Source organism: Rhinatrema bivittatum, chromosome 4 (assembly GCF_901001135.1).
Source record: "Rhinatrema bivittatum chromosome 4, aRhiBiv1.1, whole genome shotgun sequence".
NCBI lineage: Eukaryota > Metazoa > Chordata > Amphibia > Gymnophiona > Rhinatrematidae > Rhinatrema > Rhinatrema bivittatum.
This window is the reverse complement of record NC_042618.1, coordinates 352,425,332-352,443,559: the sequence shown is the minus strand read 5'-3', so window position 1 is coordinate 352,443,559 and position 18,228 is coordinate 352,425,332. Positions and strand designations below refer to the sequence as shown.

The window sequence follows — 18,228 nt, the reverse complement described above, 5'->3', positions numbered from 1 at the left end:
TGATTCATACTTTTGTGACTGCTACAATTAAGCCTAAGAGCGTTAACAGTATACAATAACTACAAAATATGTGATGGCAAAGATAATAAGATGTACAATGGTGTTGAGGTCTAAATGACACTGCATGAAGCTTGTTCATCCTAATCACAATGGAAGTAATTTTCAAAAGGTTTTATATGCATAAATGGTCTCTTGAAAATTGCTAAATTTACACACCTAATTCCTTTGGAAATTCACTCCATTGGGATACATTTTCAAAAGGTTTTACAGGCATTAGATGGACTTGGCACATGTAAATGTGCTTGTGAAAACTGTTATGATACATGCTACTTTTACGCACATACAGCAACTCCTTTGAAAATGTATTCCTGCATGTACGGCATTACATATTTTCTCTTGCTTCTGGAAATCAGCTGAAGAATGAATCCATGTGGTCTTGAAAGTTCATACAAACATGTAATATTACGGTGGTTAAAGACCGCAAAGCTCATCTAGTCTGTACATTTTCCTTTCCTGTCATACAGTATAGACCTTATTTGATCTCCAGCTTTACCTTCACTTTTCTGCAGCTAGGGATCCTCTGTGCAGTCTTAAATTCTAATTCGGATTTTGCTTTCATATCTTCCAATTGGAGGCTGTTGGATGGGTCCAGCACCATTTCTGCAACATAATATTTCCTAATGTTACTCCTGATAGCTGTGGCGTGTGGAAATAAAAATGCTATTACTGTTATTATTATTTTATTATTATTATTATGATTATTCACTTCTAGTTGGGTAAACAGAGGCATAGACAGGTACAACTGAGAGTTTAGAAGTAGGCAATAAAAGTATGTTTTTTTGTGGGACCTACAGACATTTTTTACAAATAATTAGAAAATGAATGTTTTTTTTCATGAGGCTGGTAAATACTCTGGAGTTTAATTTTTTTTAGAAAATAACTGACGTTCTAAATACTTAGGTTGTTTTTCTGAAACAACTGAATATATATGGTTTTTGTTATGGTTACTTAGGTATGCTATTCTTCTATTTTATTTGGGGCAAATTTTCAAAACCTCAATCAAAAACTACAGGGTAAAAACAGGGATGGTGTGGGTTTAACGGTTCAGTTTGCCTAAGTAGATTTTCACCTATGCTCACCACATTGGAAAGAGTCCTTCCTTGTGCGTGCATGAAAGTTTAAAAAATGTACACGCGTCTGAGGAGACTTAGGGTCTGATTCTCAAAAGGATTCACATGCTTAAAACTGGATTTTTCATGTGTGAATGTACTTTACCCATGTAAGTAAGCTTTTGAAAATTACTACGACAGTATATTTCATTTATATGTGTAAGTCCTTTGAAAATGTGCCTGTTTGTACACATGTGTATTTTTGATCCGCATAAAGAGCTTGGCTTATGTTGGCTGAAATGTATGTATTTTGTCTCTTAGACATGACTGACAATTTACCAGATAGTCACTAGTACACAAGAAAAATTATAGCATATTGTCAAAATCTGCTTATTTTAAAGTGAAACCATTCGAACAGTATTACAAAGTACTATTGAGTTCTTTTGTCAGGACGTTGTGGTGCGGGGGAGGGGAGAGTGATTATATTGATCCTGGAGAAAACAGGTGAAATAGGGCCCTTTCTAGTCAAAAGCTCATGTGCGTTTACCATTGGACAATTCTCATGTTGGTCTGCTGAATCACACGTCCTGCGAAGACTCCACTCCGAATTGCACAAACTTATACCATAAAGAAGGCAAACATTTTAATATTGTTTACACAAGACTCTTCAAATTCACCATTTTATCAGGTTTTCTTATCATCTCCTCTCATTAAGTATTTCACACATAAGAATGTGCCTGAGCACTATAAAACGCAATCCCAAGCTTACAAGAAAAAAAAAAAAAGTGTGGGTTAGTTCCTTTTTTTTTTTTTCCTAAAATTTTCTCCAGTCCCTAAATTGTTTCTGAGTCCTGACTAGTACTTTGTTCACGCTCCCTAGAGCTGCCGCTTTGCATCCCCCTCATGTTTGTGCCCTGCAAGTGTCTGTCTGCCTCAGTTCCACTCTGGCAGAACAGAGGTAAGGACTTAGCTCTCTGCTTTTCAGTCTTAGGGAAGAGAAAGTATTGAAACTACAGTCTGAAGTTAGTGGGCAGGCTTGTGTTTTGTTCTTGTGTACTGCTTCCAGCTTTCTGTAGTGGTCCTGAACAGTCAGAGGAGTTTTATTTTCATGTAAAGAACTTTCCAGCCATGGGTTCCTCAAGATGTTTGATTTGGGCTCAGTTTTCCTTGCTCAGATTCCTGTTATTTCTATGAAAGAAAATCTAGAGGAAAAGAAGACATTAGCTCTGTGTTACTGTGTGCTCCTGGTGATTAGATATTCTGCAGGTACATTTTATTATTTTTTTTTATTTATTTAAATTTCCTGATCCTAAAGTAGTACATGCCACAGGATGAGAGATTAATTATTCTAACTTAGAAATGGAAGTTTAAATGTTTATTACTTGTGGCTGCAAGATATGTATTTATGCTAATGCTACAATTATGAGCCGTAGTTTATCCACAATATTCCGTTACTGTAGCATATATGGTCTCAAACTGCCTTAAAGTATTCCTCTGCTTATTCTGGTATTTGCAAGGTAGTCTTGTAGTATATATATGTTCTTATAATTTAATAAAGTTCTATATGCTAATATTCTAATACTGCTAAAATTGGAAAGGGGGTCTAGAAATTCAAAAATTCAATTAAAATTAAAAACATAAAATTAATACTAGAAAACATCTTTTTCACAATAGTGTGTCCTGTACTAATAGTACCTTTTACTGCAATGAAACATTAGCCATGGAAATTCTGAGTACCCATTCTGCTGAAATTAAGTCCTCTCTAGCCAGAGTCATACAGTAATGATGTCCTTACATTCTACTTATTGCTATATCATAGTAAACATTTATGGTTCCTATTATTTACATTCTGGCTGAAAATGGAAAGAAAATCAGGGACTGATTGCATGGGCTGTTTGTAATCATTAAAGACATGAGTTGGTAAAACGTCCTTCCTTGAGAGGGAGAGGGAGACTTAGGAAGAGAGAGTCTCATTCTGACTGTGTCTTTCTTAAAGTTTACCAGGAAAGCCACATTCCCTTCTACCAAGTTGTTCATAATATGGAGACACCCAGGACTCACCACTCACCCTCGCACCCCTTCTCTCACACATATAAATAATTATGCAAAAAACACCAGTTTGGGAGGTCAAAGGCCACAACTTTAATCAAGTACCCGAGCCAAACAACACTATATATATTTTGCAGAAAAACACTCCAACCAAACCGGCCCTGGTAGGTCAGTCGCTACAGCCCAGCAAATTGGCACTACCCCCAGGTGTCCTGACCAGTAGGCCACTTAACCGCAGGCCCCCGCCACAGCCAGCAAGGAGCCAATCACCCGCAGGGCTGAACCCAGACCCTGCGACATAATCCCACCCCAAGCAGCTCCAGATCAAACACAGTTTACATTTTGCTCGGGTACCCCGCTTGCTGCGACATCATCATCAAAACTGCAAAAAACCACCATATCAACAAAGTAGGAAAATAAATAACCAGCAACAAGAAAACAGCAATGGAGAGAAAGGGCGGGAGGGTGGGATAAGATCCGCCGGCTGGAACGCAGGGGAAGTCCATGAAAAGAGGGGGGGGGGGGGGGGGAGCCAGATTAAAGCTCAGGTCCTCGGGTGCCTAGGCCATTCAGCATCAAAGGTTGATCTGTTGCCAAGGGGACACACAAGGAGTCCAGCTAGGGTAGAGCTTTTTTTTGTAAACCGGAGGAACAGGAAGGGGGAGGGGGGGGCTTGACTTACCGGCTCGCCCGGGCCCATATTATATTTAGCAGCCCAGGACACACCTGAGCTGCCTTTCATCAGATAAGGGGGTTTATTTAGTACTACTGTGCCCTCGAGGCAAAGAATATATAGGAAACGTCCCCTTTTCTTACTGTTTTTCCTGTCTTCCACACACACAGTATTAAAGTGCAAGACCCAGGACAGCTGTGGCACGCCAGAAAGTTGCGCCCTCCACCTAGGGCTATCTGCTACATAGCATAGTTGAACTTCTGTGACCAGAACACACTGCACTGCAGCCTTTTTCCAAATGGCAGTGCAAGTTAAAGATTTCCAACATCCCAGTCTCCAGCTCATGTTCTGCATAATACTCAGTCTAAAAAGGTCCCATTCTCTGTTTAATTTCATAACATTGTTAATGGATGGGTAGCATGTACGGTGTATGTCTCTGAGGTGATTTCTAAGGACAGACACTAATCATTCACAATCATAATACATCTAATTTCTAAATGGTCCGTCTGTCACCTAAATAGCACTGGATTGCCTTGATAGGGCTTCAAAGAGATTATGAATGTTCCCAAGCAAAGACCAAATCCAGCCATGAGCTTTGCTACAGATGCATATTTATTATTTGGGATATTAAATTCTTTTACATATTGAATTTTCTGCCCTGCTCTACAGATGGTGACATTTCCACAGATGCTGTTAAAAAAAATCTCTTGGTAGGGATCAGTTCCAAAAATAAAAAAAGAGAAAAAACAAAGATAAAACAGGTCAATGGCAAAGTGTTAAACTTATATTGTATAAGCACAGTTTTAGCAGGTCTCAGTTTAAGAGGGTGGTGGAAAATTGATTTTGGTTAATGCTGCACATAGGCAATGCACTGCACTTAGCTCCTCATCTGGTAAGCGCTCTGGTGCACTGTAGGTTTTATTCTGCTATCAGTAAGTGTGCTCATTTAAAAAGATTTAGTCATATTTGTCAGCTACTCTGGATTGGTACATGCCAGATTTTTCTCTTCATGGGTCAATGTTGAGTCACTATTGTTGGGACTTTGATACAGTTATGCTTGATCTGCTGACCATAATTAATGAGGTGGAAAGGAGCAGCTACTGTGCCTACTCTCCAGGGGCCGTTCAGATCCGAGCTGATGATTTTTGCGGGAAACCCAGAGATAGGATGGATTCTCACAGGCAAACAATAATGAAAATGCACAGGTCTGCACTTACATTTGTTGCAGTGGGCTGAGCAGAGTTTCTGGTTTAGAAAAGGCAACCAAAGTCAGAAAAACATAGGATAAGCACGTAGGGTGCCCGGTGACGAGGAGGTGAAGAGAAAGCCAGAGATCAACTAAAGTCTATGGCATTGTACCAGGAATGAAAATGGGCAGGCCAGATGGCTCTCATGCTCCTTTTCTGCCATCATTTTCTATGGCAGAGGAAGGAACTGGTGTGGGAGGTTGCAGTACTGCAAACAACTCGCCCTTCACTCCCTCAAGAACAGAGACAATAAGGACAGAACAAAGGGTGGATAAAGAAAGCATAACCTATCAAAACTGCAGACCAGGGAGGTGGTCAGGTTGGTACCAGAAGCCTACAACTTCCCCTAAACCAACTGGGTCAGCACTGGCAGGAAGGTGGTGGTCCGGGTCTTATTCCAGCAAGGTCATGGATGGTCCTAGCCTAAGAGGTTGTATGTTTGAGCAACAGTACCTTTTTAGATTATTGCAAAAGTGGCTTGTGTAAGACATGGTGGGGGGAGGGAAGGCTGGGTGTTGCATTAAGTATAGGATTTAATATGCTCATCGGCCTCCCACAGTACTAAAGAAAACGAAAGCAAAACCCCATTTCAATAATAAATGATATCCTACAAGCAGCGGTGCTTCTATGGCAGGCAGGTGGGACTTGTCCTTGTAGCGTGGACTGACTGGGGTAGACTGGGTGGGCCAATTAGTCTTTTTTCTGCTGTCATGTACTACTCTGTGTGCTAGAAATATTTAATCCCAGCACAGAATTTGTTTGTTTTTTTTTTCTCTCCCCATCTGTGGTCTTAGTGAATTAATTCGGGTTAGGGTGAAATTCACCAATGCAATAAATATTTCTACAGATCTTATTTCTTGTCAGTGGGTCTTAACAGAACAGAAACCCCAGTATAGTGAATTCTCCTGCTTTGAGAAATAGCTACAGGGAATTAAAGCTTATTGTGGTTGATATATCACTAAGGAAGTTTTTTTTTTAACACCTAACTTCAAATGCAAAAAGCACTGTGTGACTGTAGGGCAGTCAGCACATGCAACAAGTATCCAGGAGGATGTTTCTTAACATTTCAGTGACAGGGTAGGACATATGTAGGCATTTATGTTAATAACGTTTCATGTACAGTATTCTCAATACGAGGGCTCTGCAGAGCCATCGTATAATTAGCGTAGTCCGAAAGGGTTCTGCTGCAGTGTCGGAATCGGTTTTTGACCATGGACCAAGCTGCTGGGGACAGGAAGCCTGAATGTGATTAAGTAACAGAAATCTTGGATGGTTGATAGGGTTAACTCTGCTGCGTGCTGCTTCACAGCTGTTGCTGCATGTGGTTAACAGCTTCCAGCACTCTGCCTCCCCTCTAACTGCTCAGCTGGAAGACTCTGGGCTCTAGCATTAAGTTAAGGGTCAGAGGGCCAAATTGACCATTTAGGGCAAGAACGAGAATTCACAAAGCCCGCAAGTCAGTTTTTGAAATAACAATCTTCTGTATTCCCCGTAACTGTGGTAAGGGTGGGGGGATATACACGCACACTCAAAACAATTCTGCAAGCAAACACTTCTATGCAAAACACAAGTCTGACTTTTGCCTAAAAATGATACACTTTCTAAGTGTATTTTGCAAACATTTTTGTTCACCTTATTTTTTTTTTCCCTTTGGACTATTTCCCCCCCACCCTCAAATTGCAGAACCTTAAACCCTTGGCACAAAGATGTGCTATTTCAAAGTTATGCAGCAAATGCACCAGCATCTGATCCGGCCCTGAGGCTCTTCCATTAGAATCTTAAAGGATGGGCCACAAAAAAGTTACCCCTTGCCAAACTTTTCCTTATCATAGGAAGGAACTTTGGTTTGGTTGAATGGTTTTATATGAATGGGAGGGAGCTGCTTTGCATTTTCACCCTGATCTCTGGAGCAACACCAGCAGCAGGAGAGAAATTCACCAAAAGTTACCAACCAGCAGGAAGCTGCCATGAATAGGCTTTTAGGTACAAAAGGCCAAATAAAGGCTTTCTCTGTTCTTATTTAGCCTCTTAACACACTTTTTGATGAGCTTTACTCTCTTCTTCGAGTCAGAATTCAAATACCAGGAAATATAAAGTAGCGTGATTGCAATAAGTGAATCATAAAAGCCAGTACATTGATAGGGTGACGGGGAAGGGGTAGGGGGGTGGTTGGATGGGTGATCAGAAGGTGACAGGGAATATAAATTTATGGTTCAGAATGTGTTAGGAAATCTAGGTCTTTACTGAGTCCTTTTCTGTCTGTTCCAAAGTGTCTGATCATTTTAGCATTTTCAGCTTTGCACTTACACTACATGCACAGAAAAGAAAAACGTGTGCATGCTGAACCCTTGTTTCTAGATTTCATGAATTTTGTTCTCTCTTTTCTTCTTTTTTTTTTTTGCAAAGGAAACCTATATGCTAAGAACATCTCACTTCTAATTCAACAGCAACACGGATTTTCTTCCAAATCCCATACCAAAGCATTTGGGGCATATAATCCATACATTAATCGGCTGCATGGCCAAGGGACTTCCTGTATGATGGACTGCAAATTCACATGGTAGGTATGCTAAGGCATTTAGGTTCATTGTTCCTAATGGTTTTGTTTTGTTTTTTTAAACATACAGCCTAGGCCAAGGGTAAGCAACTCCGGTCTTGAAGTGCCACAAACAGGTCTGGTATTCAGGAGATCCACAATACATATGCATGAGATAGATTTGCATACAGTGGAGGCAGTGCCTGCAAATCTCTCTTTTGCAGGTTCATTGTGGATAATATCCCTAAATTAGCTACCTAATCCTGAAAATAAGAGCTAAACTTCTAATTTTCTTTTCCTGCCCCCCCAGCTCCACCCTATAGCCACTTTCTAGGATTCTAGTTAGGAACTCAGCCTTAGTAAATTATCAACAGGGCCAATTTAGGAGCCAAACTCTCAAACTTTAGGAGCCTGAACCCTTTGAAAATTGATCTCCCTATCTTTAACTTAAATACTTGGGGCCTGATTTTCCAAAGATATTCTTTCATTGTGTCAATAACAGATTTCTTGACCATGGGGTCCGTGTACTATAATCTTTATTTAGATGAGTTAAATGCATTCAGAGTACTCTGAAGGAAATTCCTGTAACCAGCAAAGCATAAGGGGTCCTGTTACCCAAAAGTTGCTTCCATTCTGGGTCTAGCTGGTAAAACCTGATTTTTTTATTTTTATTTTTTGGAAATGGATCCCAAAGCTGGTTAGCGGCATTCATGTTCCATAGCATGGCACAGATGCTGCCAGCTATTATTGGTCAGTTATGCATGGAGCTTCATCATTGTCAGAAATGGAGCGCCTTACTACTGAAGGAGAAAGTGACCAATGCAGGTAATAATAAAAATAATAAAATCTCATTTAATTGAGTACAAAGTGACTGATGTTGGCAGTTTCTTCAGGAGTATTCTGCAGCTATAGCATGAGTTGTGCTCTAAATTTGCTTTCTCCGCTATTTTTGGTTTCTGAATTTGGATCGGCTTTTACTTAGTGTTGCTGTTTTTTCTTTCTTTCTTTTAATATTTTATGCATACACAAGCTGGGAGAGGGGAGGGAAGAGCCCTGTTTCTGGCCAAGTACATTTACATCTTCAACATGGAGGCCAATGATTTAATCTTCCTGCCCCCCAACCCTAGCCTGCAACTCCAATTCTTAGCCATGGGCTACTAATTTATCAAGAGGCTTTGGCAGCTGTGTTGCAGGTGGGAAGTCACTGTTTTCCTAGAGAAATTTAGAAAGGGATTCCCCAGAGCTCTCTCTGTCATATCACTGCTGAATTTCATCCTTAGATGTATGGGGAAGAGCTGAAATTAGCAAGTGTTCTGTCTGTGAGCCGCCAGAAAAACCATAAGGACCCCAGGAGAGGCAGAGACTGACACCTCTTCCTTACATGTACCGCATGCATACCTCCAGCTGACTCCACTGGCAATTACAATAGGTATTTTAACTCCCTGTCCCTTTCAATACATTTATATTGCAGCCCGCACTGGTGAATTTCAGTCATCTCCATGGGAATATTTGCAGCTTTTGAAAAGCTGCACTGACCAAATCCATCAAACTTCAAATCAAATTCAGCAGGAAAAGAAAACCTGTCAGGTCAGGTTCTGTGGGAAAGAAAAGCAATTCAAAACTGAGCCAAATGTAGCGACTAAAAGAGCTGATTATTTCTATACAATAATTACCGTGTTATAATCTCACTTGCTGGAAATCAGTTTTCACTTAAGTACCTGCACTGTAATAAGAGGTTGCATTTCATCCTTTGTGAAGTTACAGCATATAGAAAATAAAAAGCCAACCCTGTTTTGAAAATACAAAACCAGATACTTCATTTTTCACGTGGTGTCAGGCAATATACAGAGAGGATAATTTTCAAACAACTCCATGCAATGGCACATATGCGTGTATATGGCCGCGCACAGATTTACGACAGCATTTTATGACCTGCATGTATCAAGTATGCGTGTATTATAAAATAGGCATATTGTTACCCCGCAGCCAATATATGTATGTATGCTTACGCACGGATACATTCAGTGCACTGAAAGCGAGTATTTCCGTGACTCGAACGCATGTACTTTTCCCCATCGATTTAAAAAATATATATATAGGTGCGTCTATTTCACATGCAGAAATCAAGCAGTACTTACTCGTGTAAAACTCAATGTATGTGCGCAGGCCGGTATTATGTCAAAACCTGCATGCATAATTGAAATGCCCAGTTGTCTGACTTCACTCCGTCCCCCCAGCTCTTCCTCATGCCATCGAGACCCTCCTAGTTCTTCAGCCTGAACTCCACCCCCCAGCCAAAAGTATACAATAAGGGGCAGATTTTCAAATGGTTATGTGCATAATCTGAAAACCTGCTCCTGCGCGTGCCGAGCCTATTTTGCATAGACCCGGTGACGCGCACAAGCCCCGGGACGCACGTATGTCCCAGGGCTTGAAAAAAGGGGCGGGGAAGTGGGCGGGGCCAGAGGCCTCTCCACTGCTGCTGGGCCACCGATCGCGTGCCAGCTATTGGCCAGCGCGTGCAAGCTACACCTGCCTGGAGGCAGGCGTGAATAACGAAATAAAGGTGGGGGGGATTTAGGTAGGGCTGGGGGACAGGTTAGATAGGGGAAGGGAGGGGAAGGAGGGGGGGGGGCGAAAGAAAGTTCCCTCCGAGGCCGCTCCGATTTCGGAGCGTCCTCGGAGGGAACGGGGAAAAGCTATCAGAGCTCCCCTAGGGCTTGGCGCACGCAAGTTGGACAAGTGTGCACCCCCTTGCGCGCGCTGACCCTGGATTTTATAACATGTGCGCGGCTGTGCGAGCATGTTATAAAATCGGGCGTAGATTTGTGCGCGCTGGGTTGCACGCACAAATCTATGGCCGTGCGTAAATTTTAAAATCTGGCCCTAAACGTGTTTAATATCACGTGCACAAGATAATTAGCAGGTGAAAATTAGGCGAGTAAGTTGCCAAACATACACAGGGAAGTTTCTTTTCAAATAGCAACTTATGCGCACAACTGTTGGCCCCCACCCCAGAACGCCCCTGACTGCCACTCAGTTACACAAGTGCATGCTGCTAGCACGCTGTATCTGCTCATTTTTATGCAAGGAACTCTTCGAAAATTCACCCCAAGGTGTCCCTGAGCTGAATTTGAAGAGTTTTAAAAAAAAAAAATCCCCACGTAGCCCCCTGTGCTGCTTTGGTCCTGGGCATGGAGACACAGGGCCGCATGATTTCTCGGGATTCCCACAAGGGGAGAAAAGCAAAGTCTTTAGGGTTTTTCCCTCTCTGGGGCTTCTTCTGCACACCAGCGCCAAGCAGTTGAGCAATAACCACTCCTCACACTGGTGCTGTTGTGCAAAACAGAAAAGTCTTTAATGAGCTGATGGCAGAAACAAGAATTCCAATACTAGTACCAGACAGTGCCCCACTCAACACCAAGTCCAAAAAGCACAGCAGTCAAAGTCCAGTTTCTTTTCACCTATTCTCCACAGGTAAGCTCTTCTGGCCAGGTACCACTTCCATCCTAGGCCCTCCCACTACCTGGTGCGTAGATTAATTATTTTCCTTTAGGACTCCTTGCCTCATTCCCCCTCCCTCTGGAGTCTCCGGCTGATTGTAACTGAATCAGTCTTTGACACTGGTGAACATTCCCAGGCAGGGTGCTTCTCCTCTGGCACCTCCCAGTAGAACCCTTGTCCAATAAAACCTCCACATGCATGCTTCTAAAAGGGCAGGGCTGCCTTTCCGAGGAGCAGAAAATAGCCTCCTCCCTACACCCAAGAAAAGCCACATTTTTCTTTTAACCTTGTAGCAATGACACCAAGCCGTAGATGCTGGACCCCGCTTTCAATAGCATTCCATTCGCACACCACCTATGCCTTCGGCAGAACTCTTTTGGAAGCGTAGGCCCCCTTGCCTGCAGTTAAGTCCCTCACTTGTTTGGATTTGCATTCGTGGTCACTCTCTCTCTCTCTCTCCCCCTCCTCATGTCCTTGTTACAAGCCAGTGTCAGAGTGTGTGCTGCTGGTGTGAGAGGCAGGATACATTTTTCTTACACTTTGCTTTGCCATTCGCGAGACTTGGGAGTTCTGAAAATGCCACCGAGGGCCTGCACCTAACAGTACGTGTTCTGCAGCTCTGTTAGAGATTGGTGCCATCTTTTGATCCATTTTGTGATGTTACCTCATTATTGTGTATTTACGTGGAACACAGAGACACAAGAAATGTGTATATGGCCGCTCTACCAGCCGCCTTCAGCTCCACCCTGCCCTGCCCGCTGGACCACCCCGGACCCCCCCTTTTGTGAGGCCTGGCTCTTATGTGCGTAACGGGGGTTACACGGGTAGCCGGGCTCCTTCTAAAATGTGCGCAGCGCACGGAAAGCCCAGCCGCACACGTAATCCCCAGATTTTACGCACAGGGGCGGGGGGAAGATTTAAAATTTGCCCGATATATTTTACATGCAAAAATAAAAAAGGACTTATTTGAGTAGGTTTGGGATTTCCATGCGTAAATCGGTGTGTTTTGAAACATACACGCATGAGTGAAATTCTCAGTTTAGCAGTTAGTCCAGCAGTACCCCTGAGTTTTGCAACTGACAAGATACAGGGATAGTCCATTTATCAAAACAGAAGGATGATGGAAGGTCATGCATAGGAAATCGACTCAAAACCACCATCTCTGTCTTGCCAGTATTTAACATCAGCCTGTTGGTGGCCATCTAGTTCTTAATAGCATGCAAGAAATCAGCCACTTTTAAACAACCATTGTTTAGAGTGGAAGTAACCTGAACAGAGAATCGTATGTTGTCAGCAAACAGTCTGTAACCTATGTTCAAATTGGCTAGAAGTCTACAGATTGGGAGCCAATAAAGCAGAGCCCTGTGGAATGCCAGTTTCAGTGGAAAACCAACGTGTGGTCAGACCTTAGAATGATGCCAGCCAATTGTCTAATGGTGCTCAGTGCATCTCAAGCATTGCATTCTGTGCAGTGTACAGTAACTGAGTAGGCGAGAAAGGATCTGCGATCAGTAACCTTACAGCTGACCTGAGGGTAAAGAACTACAGGGCAAGAATCAAGAATACATGTTCAAATCCACATCCTGCCACTGATTCTTTACATCACCATCAGGAGTTTACCCTGACTGATTGGACCAGAGTTAGATTATCCAGTACAATAAGACTGAAAAGAAAACATGTTTCATTTCATTTCTGTTTTTTTGGGTGTTGTTAATTATCTTTTCAGGGGTTTCTTGTTTCACTTGGGGGTTTTTTTTTGTTTTTTTATTTCATTTTTCAATTTTGCATGTGTGAAATTGAAAAAGGAAACTAAACGAAATGTCATTGCTTTTGATGTTATTTCAAGATAGAAATGACACAAAATAAAACAAATTTTGTTGTGGTTTTAAATGCCATTTTTAAATGACAGCACACCGCCTATACTACATTAGCAAGTTACACTTTATCTCTTTCAGTTTTCTTAACTATAGTTGAATAGTAGTTGTGGGTCCTGGAAAAAATCCTGTATTTCTTTGTAGGCTCTGATAGCTTTTCTTGGAGCAACAAAAAAGACCATGTAGTAAGTGAGGTTTGGGGATTTTTTGTACCCATCAGTTTTTTTGTATTAGGGTTCCATGAGCCTTCATTTACAACTACCTGGGTTTTTTCCCCAAAATTTACACCTTCCCACCCATTCCTGCCATTTTTTCCCCAAAATTTACACCTTCCCACCCATTCTAGCCATTGCCATGGCTCTGAGCTATGGGACCCAGGCCACACCTCTCTCTGGATCAGGATAACATGGGCCATAAATCTGGCTGCATGGTGTCTCCACTGAGTGGTGACTGGGACTCCCTCCCCATGGGGTGTGGAACAGTGCCACTGCAGCATCCCCAGCTCCCGTTGATACAAGAAGCAGAGTCTTGGCCCAGAAATCAAACTCAGGCCCTCTGCATAACGGTGCACAGCAGTTGCTACTGGGGCACTCCACTGACTTTTTAATAGGGACGTGCAGCCCAGACATTTTGGGTTCAGTTCATTTTTTCATTTCGGGGGAGGAGGGTGTTTTTCATTTTTTTCAGTTCCTTTGATATTTTTCTATGGTTTGGTTCACTTCCAAAAAAAAAATTAAAAAAAAACTCCATTAACCCCCTTCCCCCCTAACCCCCACACTCCAAAAAAAATCCCTGGTCTCTCACAGCCCTCCAAACACCCTATTCTCTGTCCCCCACCCCCACCCCGTCTGGCTGGGCCTCCCTGGGCCTCTCCAACCCTACCTCTCACCTCTAAAGCCAAATCAAGCCCAGGGCTTAGGCCTACCTGGCTGGGCTTCCCTGGGCCCATTCTGTCCCCCTGTAAACATATGTTGGGGGCTAGAGATCTCCCTCCTTAGCACCCACTTACCCCCATCCCATGGGTGCTGCTAAAAGAATGGTAAGGGCCAGAGTTAAGCCCACTTGCTCTGGCCCTGGTACTTGGAGCTTTAAAAATGACACTGGCCATCTGGGGGACAGTACCAAAGTGACGTCACTTCAGTACCTGTGTCCAGTGTAGCTAGTGCCATTATCTTGTATGATACACAATGCTTTCATTATTATCTAATTATAGGAATCTATGACAACAGTTCTTAAAAAGTAGGGATATGCATTTGTTAAAAAAGAAATACTTAAAATGCAATGAATGAGGCCATTTTTTATTCATTCCAAGTAGAATGAACCAAAGAAAATACCCCAAAATTTGCAGGAGTTTTTGTATTGGTTGCCACTTTTTAAAAAGTAAGGGCTGTTTGTACAGTAGTACAATATAATGGTGCTGGCCGCACCAGAGACAGGCACCGAAGTGACATCATTTCGGCTCTGTCCTTCAGTGTAGAAGAGGGAGGCCCTTTAAAAAAAAAAAAAATACAAAATTACCTAAAAATGTTTAAGCATTTTCAAAGGAGGCCATTTTTGGTTTGTTTCATTCAGCATAAACCAAAAAATGCCTTCTTCATTAGTTGCATTTTACGCATTCCTACTTTTTATGAACAGTTGTCAAAGATTCCTGTAATTAGGTAACGATAATATTATGACTATTGTGTTTGTAATAGTATTTTGAGAGTCTTCTTATAAACAAAGTGCTGTATAAATGCAAAAGATTATTTTCATATATTTTGCATTACTTCCTAGAAGAGATTTTTTAAAATTGTTTTATTGTGACAAACAGTTATGTCATTGTATTATTGTATTTTATTGGACAAGAGCTCTGACAAAGTATTCCTTTTTTATGATAGCAGTACTATAAAGCTTTCTGGCCCATTTTATGATGATGGCTACAAATGCAAATAAAGAATAACAAAGGATAATATATTTGAATACTCATCAATTGAATTTATGTGCATTTCCAACACAGCTTACGATGTTTTGGGACAAAACAGATATAGTCTGAAGATTCAGAAAGGAGGTTGAGAGTGCGGCCTCAAGATGACAGAGGAACCCATCAAGGAGATCCTTGGCTGTCCAAAGTGCCCAGAGCCAGTAATGACAGAGAAGACCAATAACAATGACTGCGTAGTCATTGCTCCACCTCGCCTGAGTGAATCTCAGCTGTCTGCGGCGACGGGGGGTGCCGAGCTGTCCTGCTACCGCTGCACCATCCCCTTTGGCGTGGTCATCCTTATAGCAGGGGTCGTAGTCACAGCAGTGGCGTACAGCTTCAATTCCCATGGATCCATCATCTCCGTCTTTGGCCTGGTTCTCTTGTCGTCCGGACTTCTGCTGGTGCTCTCCAGTGTTTTGTGCTGGAAAATCAGGCAGAGACACAAGAGGGCCAAGAGGCGGGAGAGCCAAACTGCGCTGATGGCCAACCAGAGAAGCTTGTTCGCCTAAAGCTGTGCGGAAATTGTGGAGAGCTATAAGGACAAAGATGCTGTCCCTTTCCACGTCCAATGGACCATTTAAAGTCGGAGCTGCAGATGGTAGAACATCAGCCAGAGAGAATCGCTATTGACCAAAAGCCTGCATTACATCTGTGAAATATGTGTAAGTCTGTCACACAGAAGGTTATATTTCTTTCAAAGCCAACATCGACCCACCCCTCCCATCCCAAAAAAAAATAACAGCATTGCTTTGATCTTTACATGCGCAAAAGAAAAAAGTGTTTGGTCTTACAAGAGATTCAGGGCACTTGTCAGCACTTGGAAAACTGGCAAATGAAATCACGGCAAGAATCTAATCACATTGGAAGTTCCAGAAACTTGGATTAATAAATATTAGTATACAAAATGAGGAGAATTTAGTGACAAGTTTTAGCATCTGAAACACTACAAACTTGTTAAGTCGGAAATGTTGTATTTTATTTCCATGTTTTGTTAAAGGAGGTAGCTGAATCATGGATGTCATTGTTTTTGGTTCCAGTGAATGACTTATCTTTGGTACTTTTTATTATGATGATGATAATGATGATGATTATTATTATTAAAGATTAATATTACCTGATTAAATTTAACTGTTGACTAGATCTAAGTAGCTAATTGTAATTGTGTCTAAACTAAGCAACACAAGGTAGGATTATAACTAAAATGTTCCTTCTTTTGTAAATTATCATTATAGTTTTCAAACTTAGCACTTTTCGGTCATTTTCATATAAAATTTTTAAAAATGTACATTTCTTGTAAAGTAATAAATATTCAGTGCTGCTATAGAAATTCTGTTCTTTCTCACTAACTTTGGGCCTGTTTTGAACATTCGGTGACTGCCAGTATATTAAATGTTGCTTTTCAACATCATTTATCATGAAGGTGGTAAAGAGGCATATTATGTATTAATGTGCAAATAATTCCAATCACCAGTTGTGAAATAGTGCACACAGTTTTTCGACCAGGATTTATATGGGAACTATGCTCAGTAGGAAACCTGCTTGTGAAATTTTGTAACAGAAGTCATTTTTTTGTGAAATTTGATCCAGGAACCCAATGTTGCCACTAATACTTAATGAGCTGCTTTTTACGATTTGGCATTGCAGCAGCTCTTTAGCTATTAATTTGAATAAAATTATGCATGCAGAAAACAACAAGTGAAATTGTGAACATGGAAAACTTCACAAATATCGCTAAAACCCCATATAGTGAGCACTGTCACAAATAAGGCATAGTATTTGGTGTTTCAGTGGGCAGTGCACCATTCCTGAAGTTTTCTACGTTGCACTACATTGACTTCCAACTCTGGCCGCCCATCGTTGTTACCGATATTAAATTATCAGTGCCTCTGGGGATGTTATGTCTCCCAGGGCAGGGGTGAGTTCCTCCAGCCACCTGAAAAAAAAAAAAGATGGCAGTCATCAAAAACCAAATCCCTGCCTGGAGATAGCCTCTCACCGGCATCTTCTCAATACAGATTTTCATAGAGAGCTGGGCAAGTGCTGGCTTTTTTGCAGCTCAGGTTCTGAACAGCAGCTGCCTGGCGCATGTCAACTCGAAATCCTCCCGTCTAATTAGATTGCAAGTCCTTTCCCCCCGAGCATCATTAAGAAAAGTCTTCCTCACCATGTTTTACTGCCACAGGAGGGCTTCTTTGCATGTACAGAACATTTTCTTAACGAGAAGATAACGTGCACATTCCGTAGCCGTTTCCGAACTGTAGTCTTTCCATGGCCATCTACGCATAGGGATGTGCAGTTGTTTATAATGACACTGAGAAACCCAACAGCACTTTTTGTTTCATTTCATGCAATTTCTAATCCGAACCAACACACAAAAAAAACACGTTTTCATTTCAAGTTCTGAGAGTTAACTTGCATTAAAACAACTTAGCATGCACTAAAATGATTTAGTGCCCACTGAATGCTTTTAGTGTGTGCTAAACGGTTTTACTGCATGCTAAAATGCAGAAACATAAGAAAACAAAAAAAAAATAGTAAAAATTTAAAAAATGAAAATTTTTTCCCATGCATACCCCTAGTTATTTATATTTCACATGCAAGTTCTTTACCTCTTGAATCTAATGCTTTCATCCGGAGGGTTTCAGCTTTGCAGTACTCCTCTTACTTAATTTTAGAGAGTCAAAAAATTGGGTCCATATTTCAAAGTAGAGTTGAACTTGGCAGAACTGAAATTGGGCATATGTATCGCCTACTGTAATCTTCTAGTTATTGCTAAAAGAATCCAGTGGAATCCTGGATTAAAAGTTAAAGGTTAAATATTGTCCCAGTTTGCCAAATCAAATTTATAAGCAGCTATGATATGATGCAACGGACATAGTTTTCATGTTCTTAGAGTAAAAGGTTTAATTTTGACCATCTGACCCAGGGCTTCTCAAACCTGTCCTGGTGACCCCTCAGTCAACCAGGTTTACAGGATAAGCATTCCGAAAAGCTTGAAATTGGTTTGCATATACTGGATCTCTGATATATGTAATTTATATCATGCATATCCATTGTCCTGAAAATACGACTGGCTCTGGGATCACCAAGACAGCCCTGGACTAACCCAACACATGATACGGAAGTTGGAAAAGCTATCACAGAAAAGTCAGAAGAGGTTTCTGGGATAGAGAACTTAAAATCACCAACAAAGGGGGTCATTCTCTAAAGCTATCGCACGCGAAAAGGGACTTTTCGCGGGCTAGCTCGGGGCGGAGTCGGCCCTGGAAGAGG

The 18,228-nt window shown here is 41.6% G+C and overlaps 1 protein-coding gene across 3 annotated transcripts; it reads left to right on the top strand.

Moving 5' to 3' along the window:
* The first annotated feature begins 1,150 nt into the window (after window positions 1-1,150).
* On the top strand, window positions 1,151-17,329 carry TMEM100 (transmembrane protein 100). 3 transcript variants are annotated; one of them, XM_029600690.1, is made up of 4 exons: window positions 1,939-2,067; window positions 7,485-7,638; window positions 8,309-8,439; window positions 14,989-17,329. In XM_029600690.1, exon 4 carries the CDS (start codon window positions 15,060-15,062, stop codon window positions 15,462-15,464), a length of 405 nt encoding a protein of 134 aa, XP_029456550.1. In that variant the 5' UTR covers window positions 1,939-2,067; window positions 7,485-7,638; window positions 8,309-8,439; window positions 14,989-15,059; the 3' UTR covers window positions 15,465-17,329. The 3 variants fall into 3 exon arrangements, with proteins under 3 accessions (XP_029456549.1, XP_029456550.1, XP_029456547.1); XM_029600689.1 differs by lacking the exons at window positions 1,939-2,067; window positions 8,309-8,439 and adding an exon at window positions 1,151-1,279; XM_029600687.1 differs by lacking the exon at window positions 8,309-8,439 and having other exon boundaries at window positions 1,940-2,067.
* Window positions 17,330-18,228: the final 899 nt, after the last annotated feature.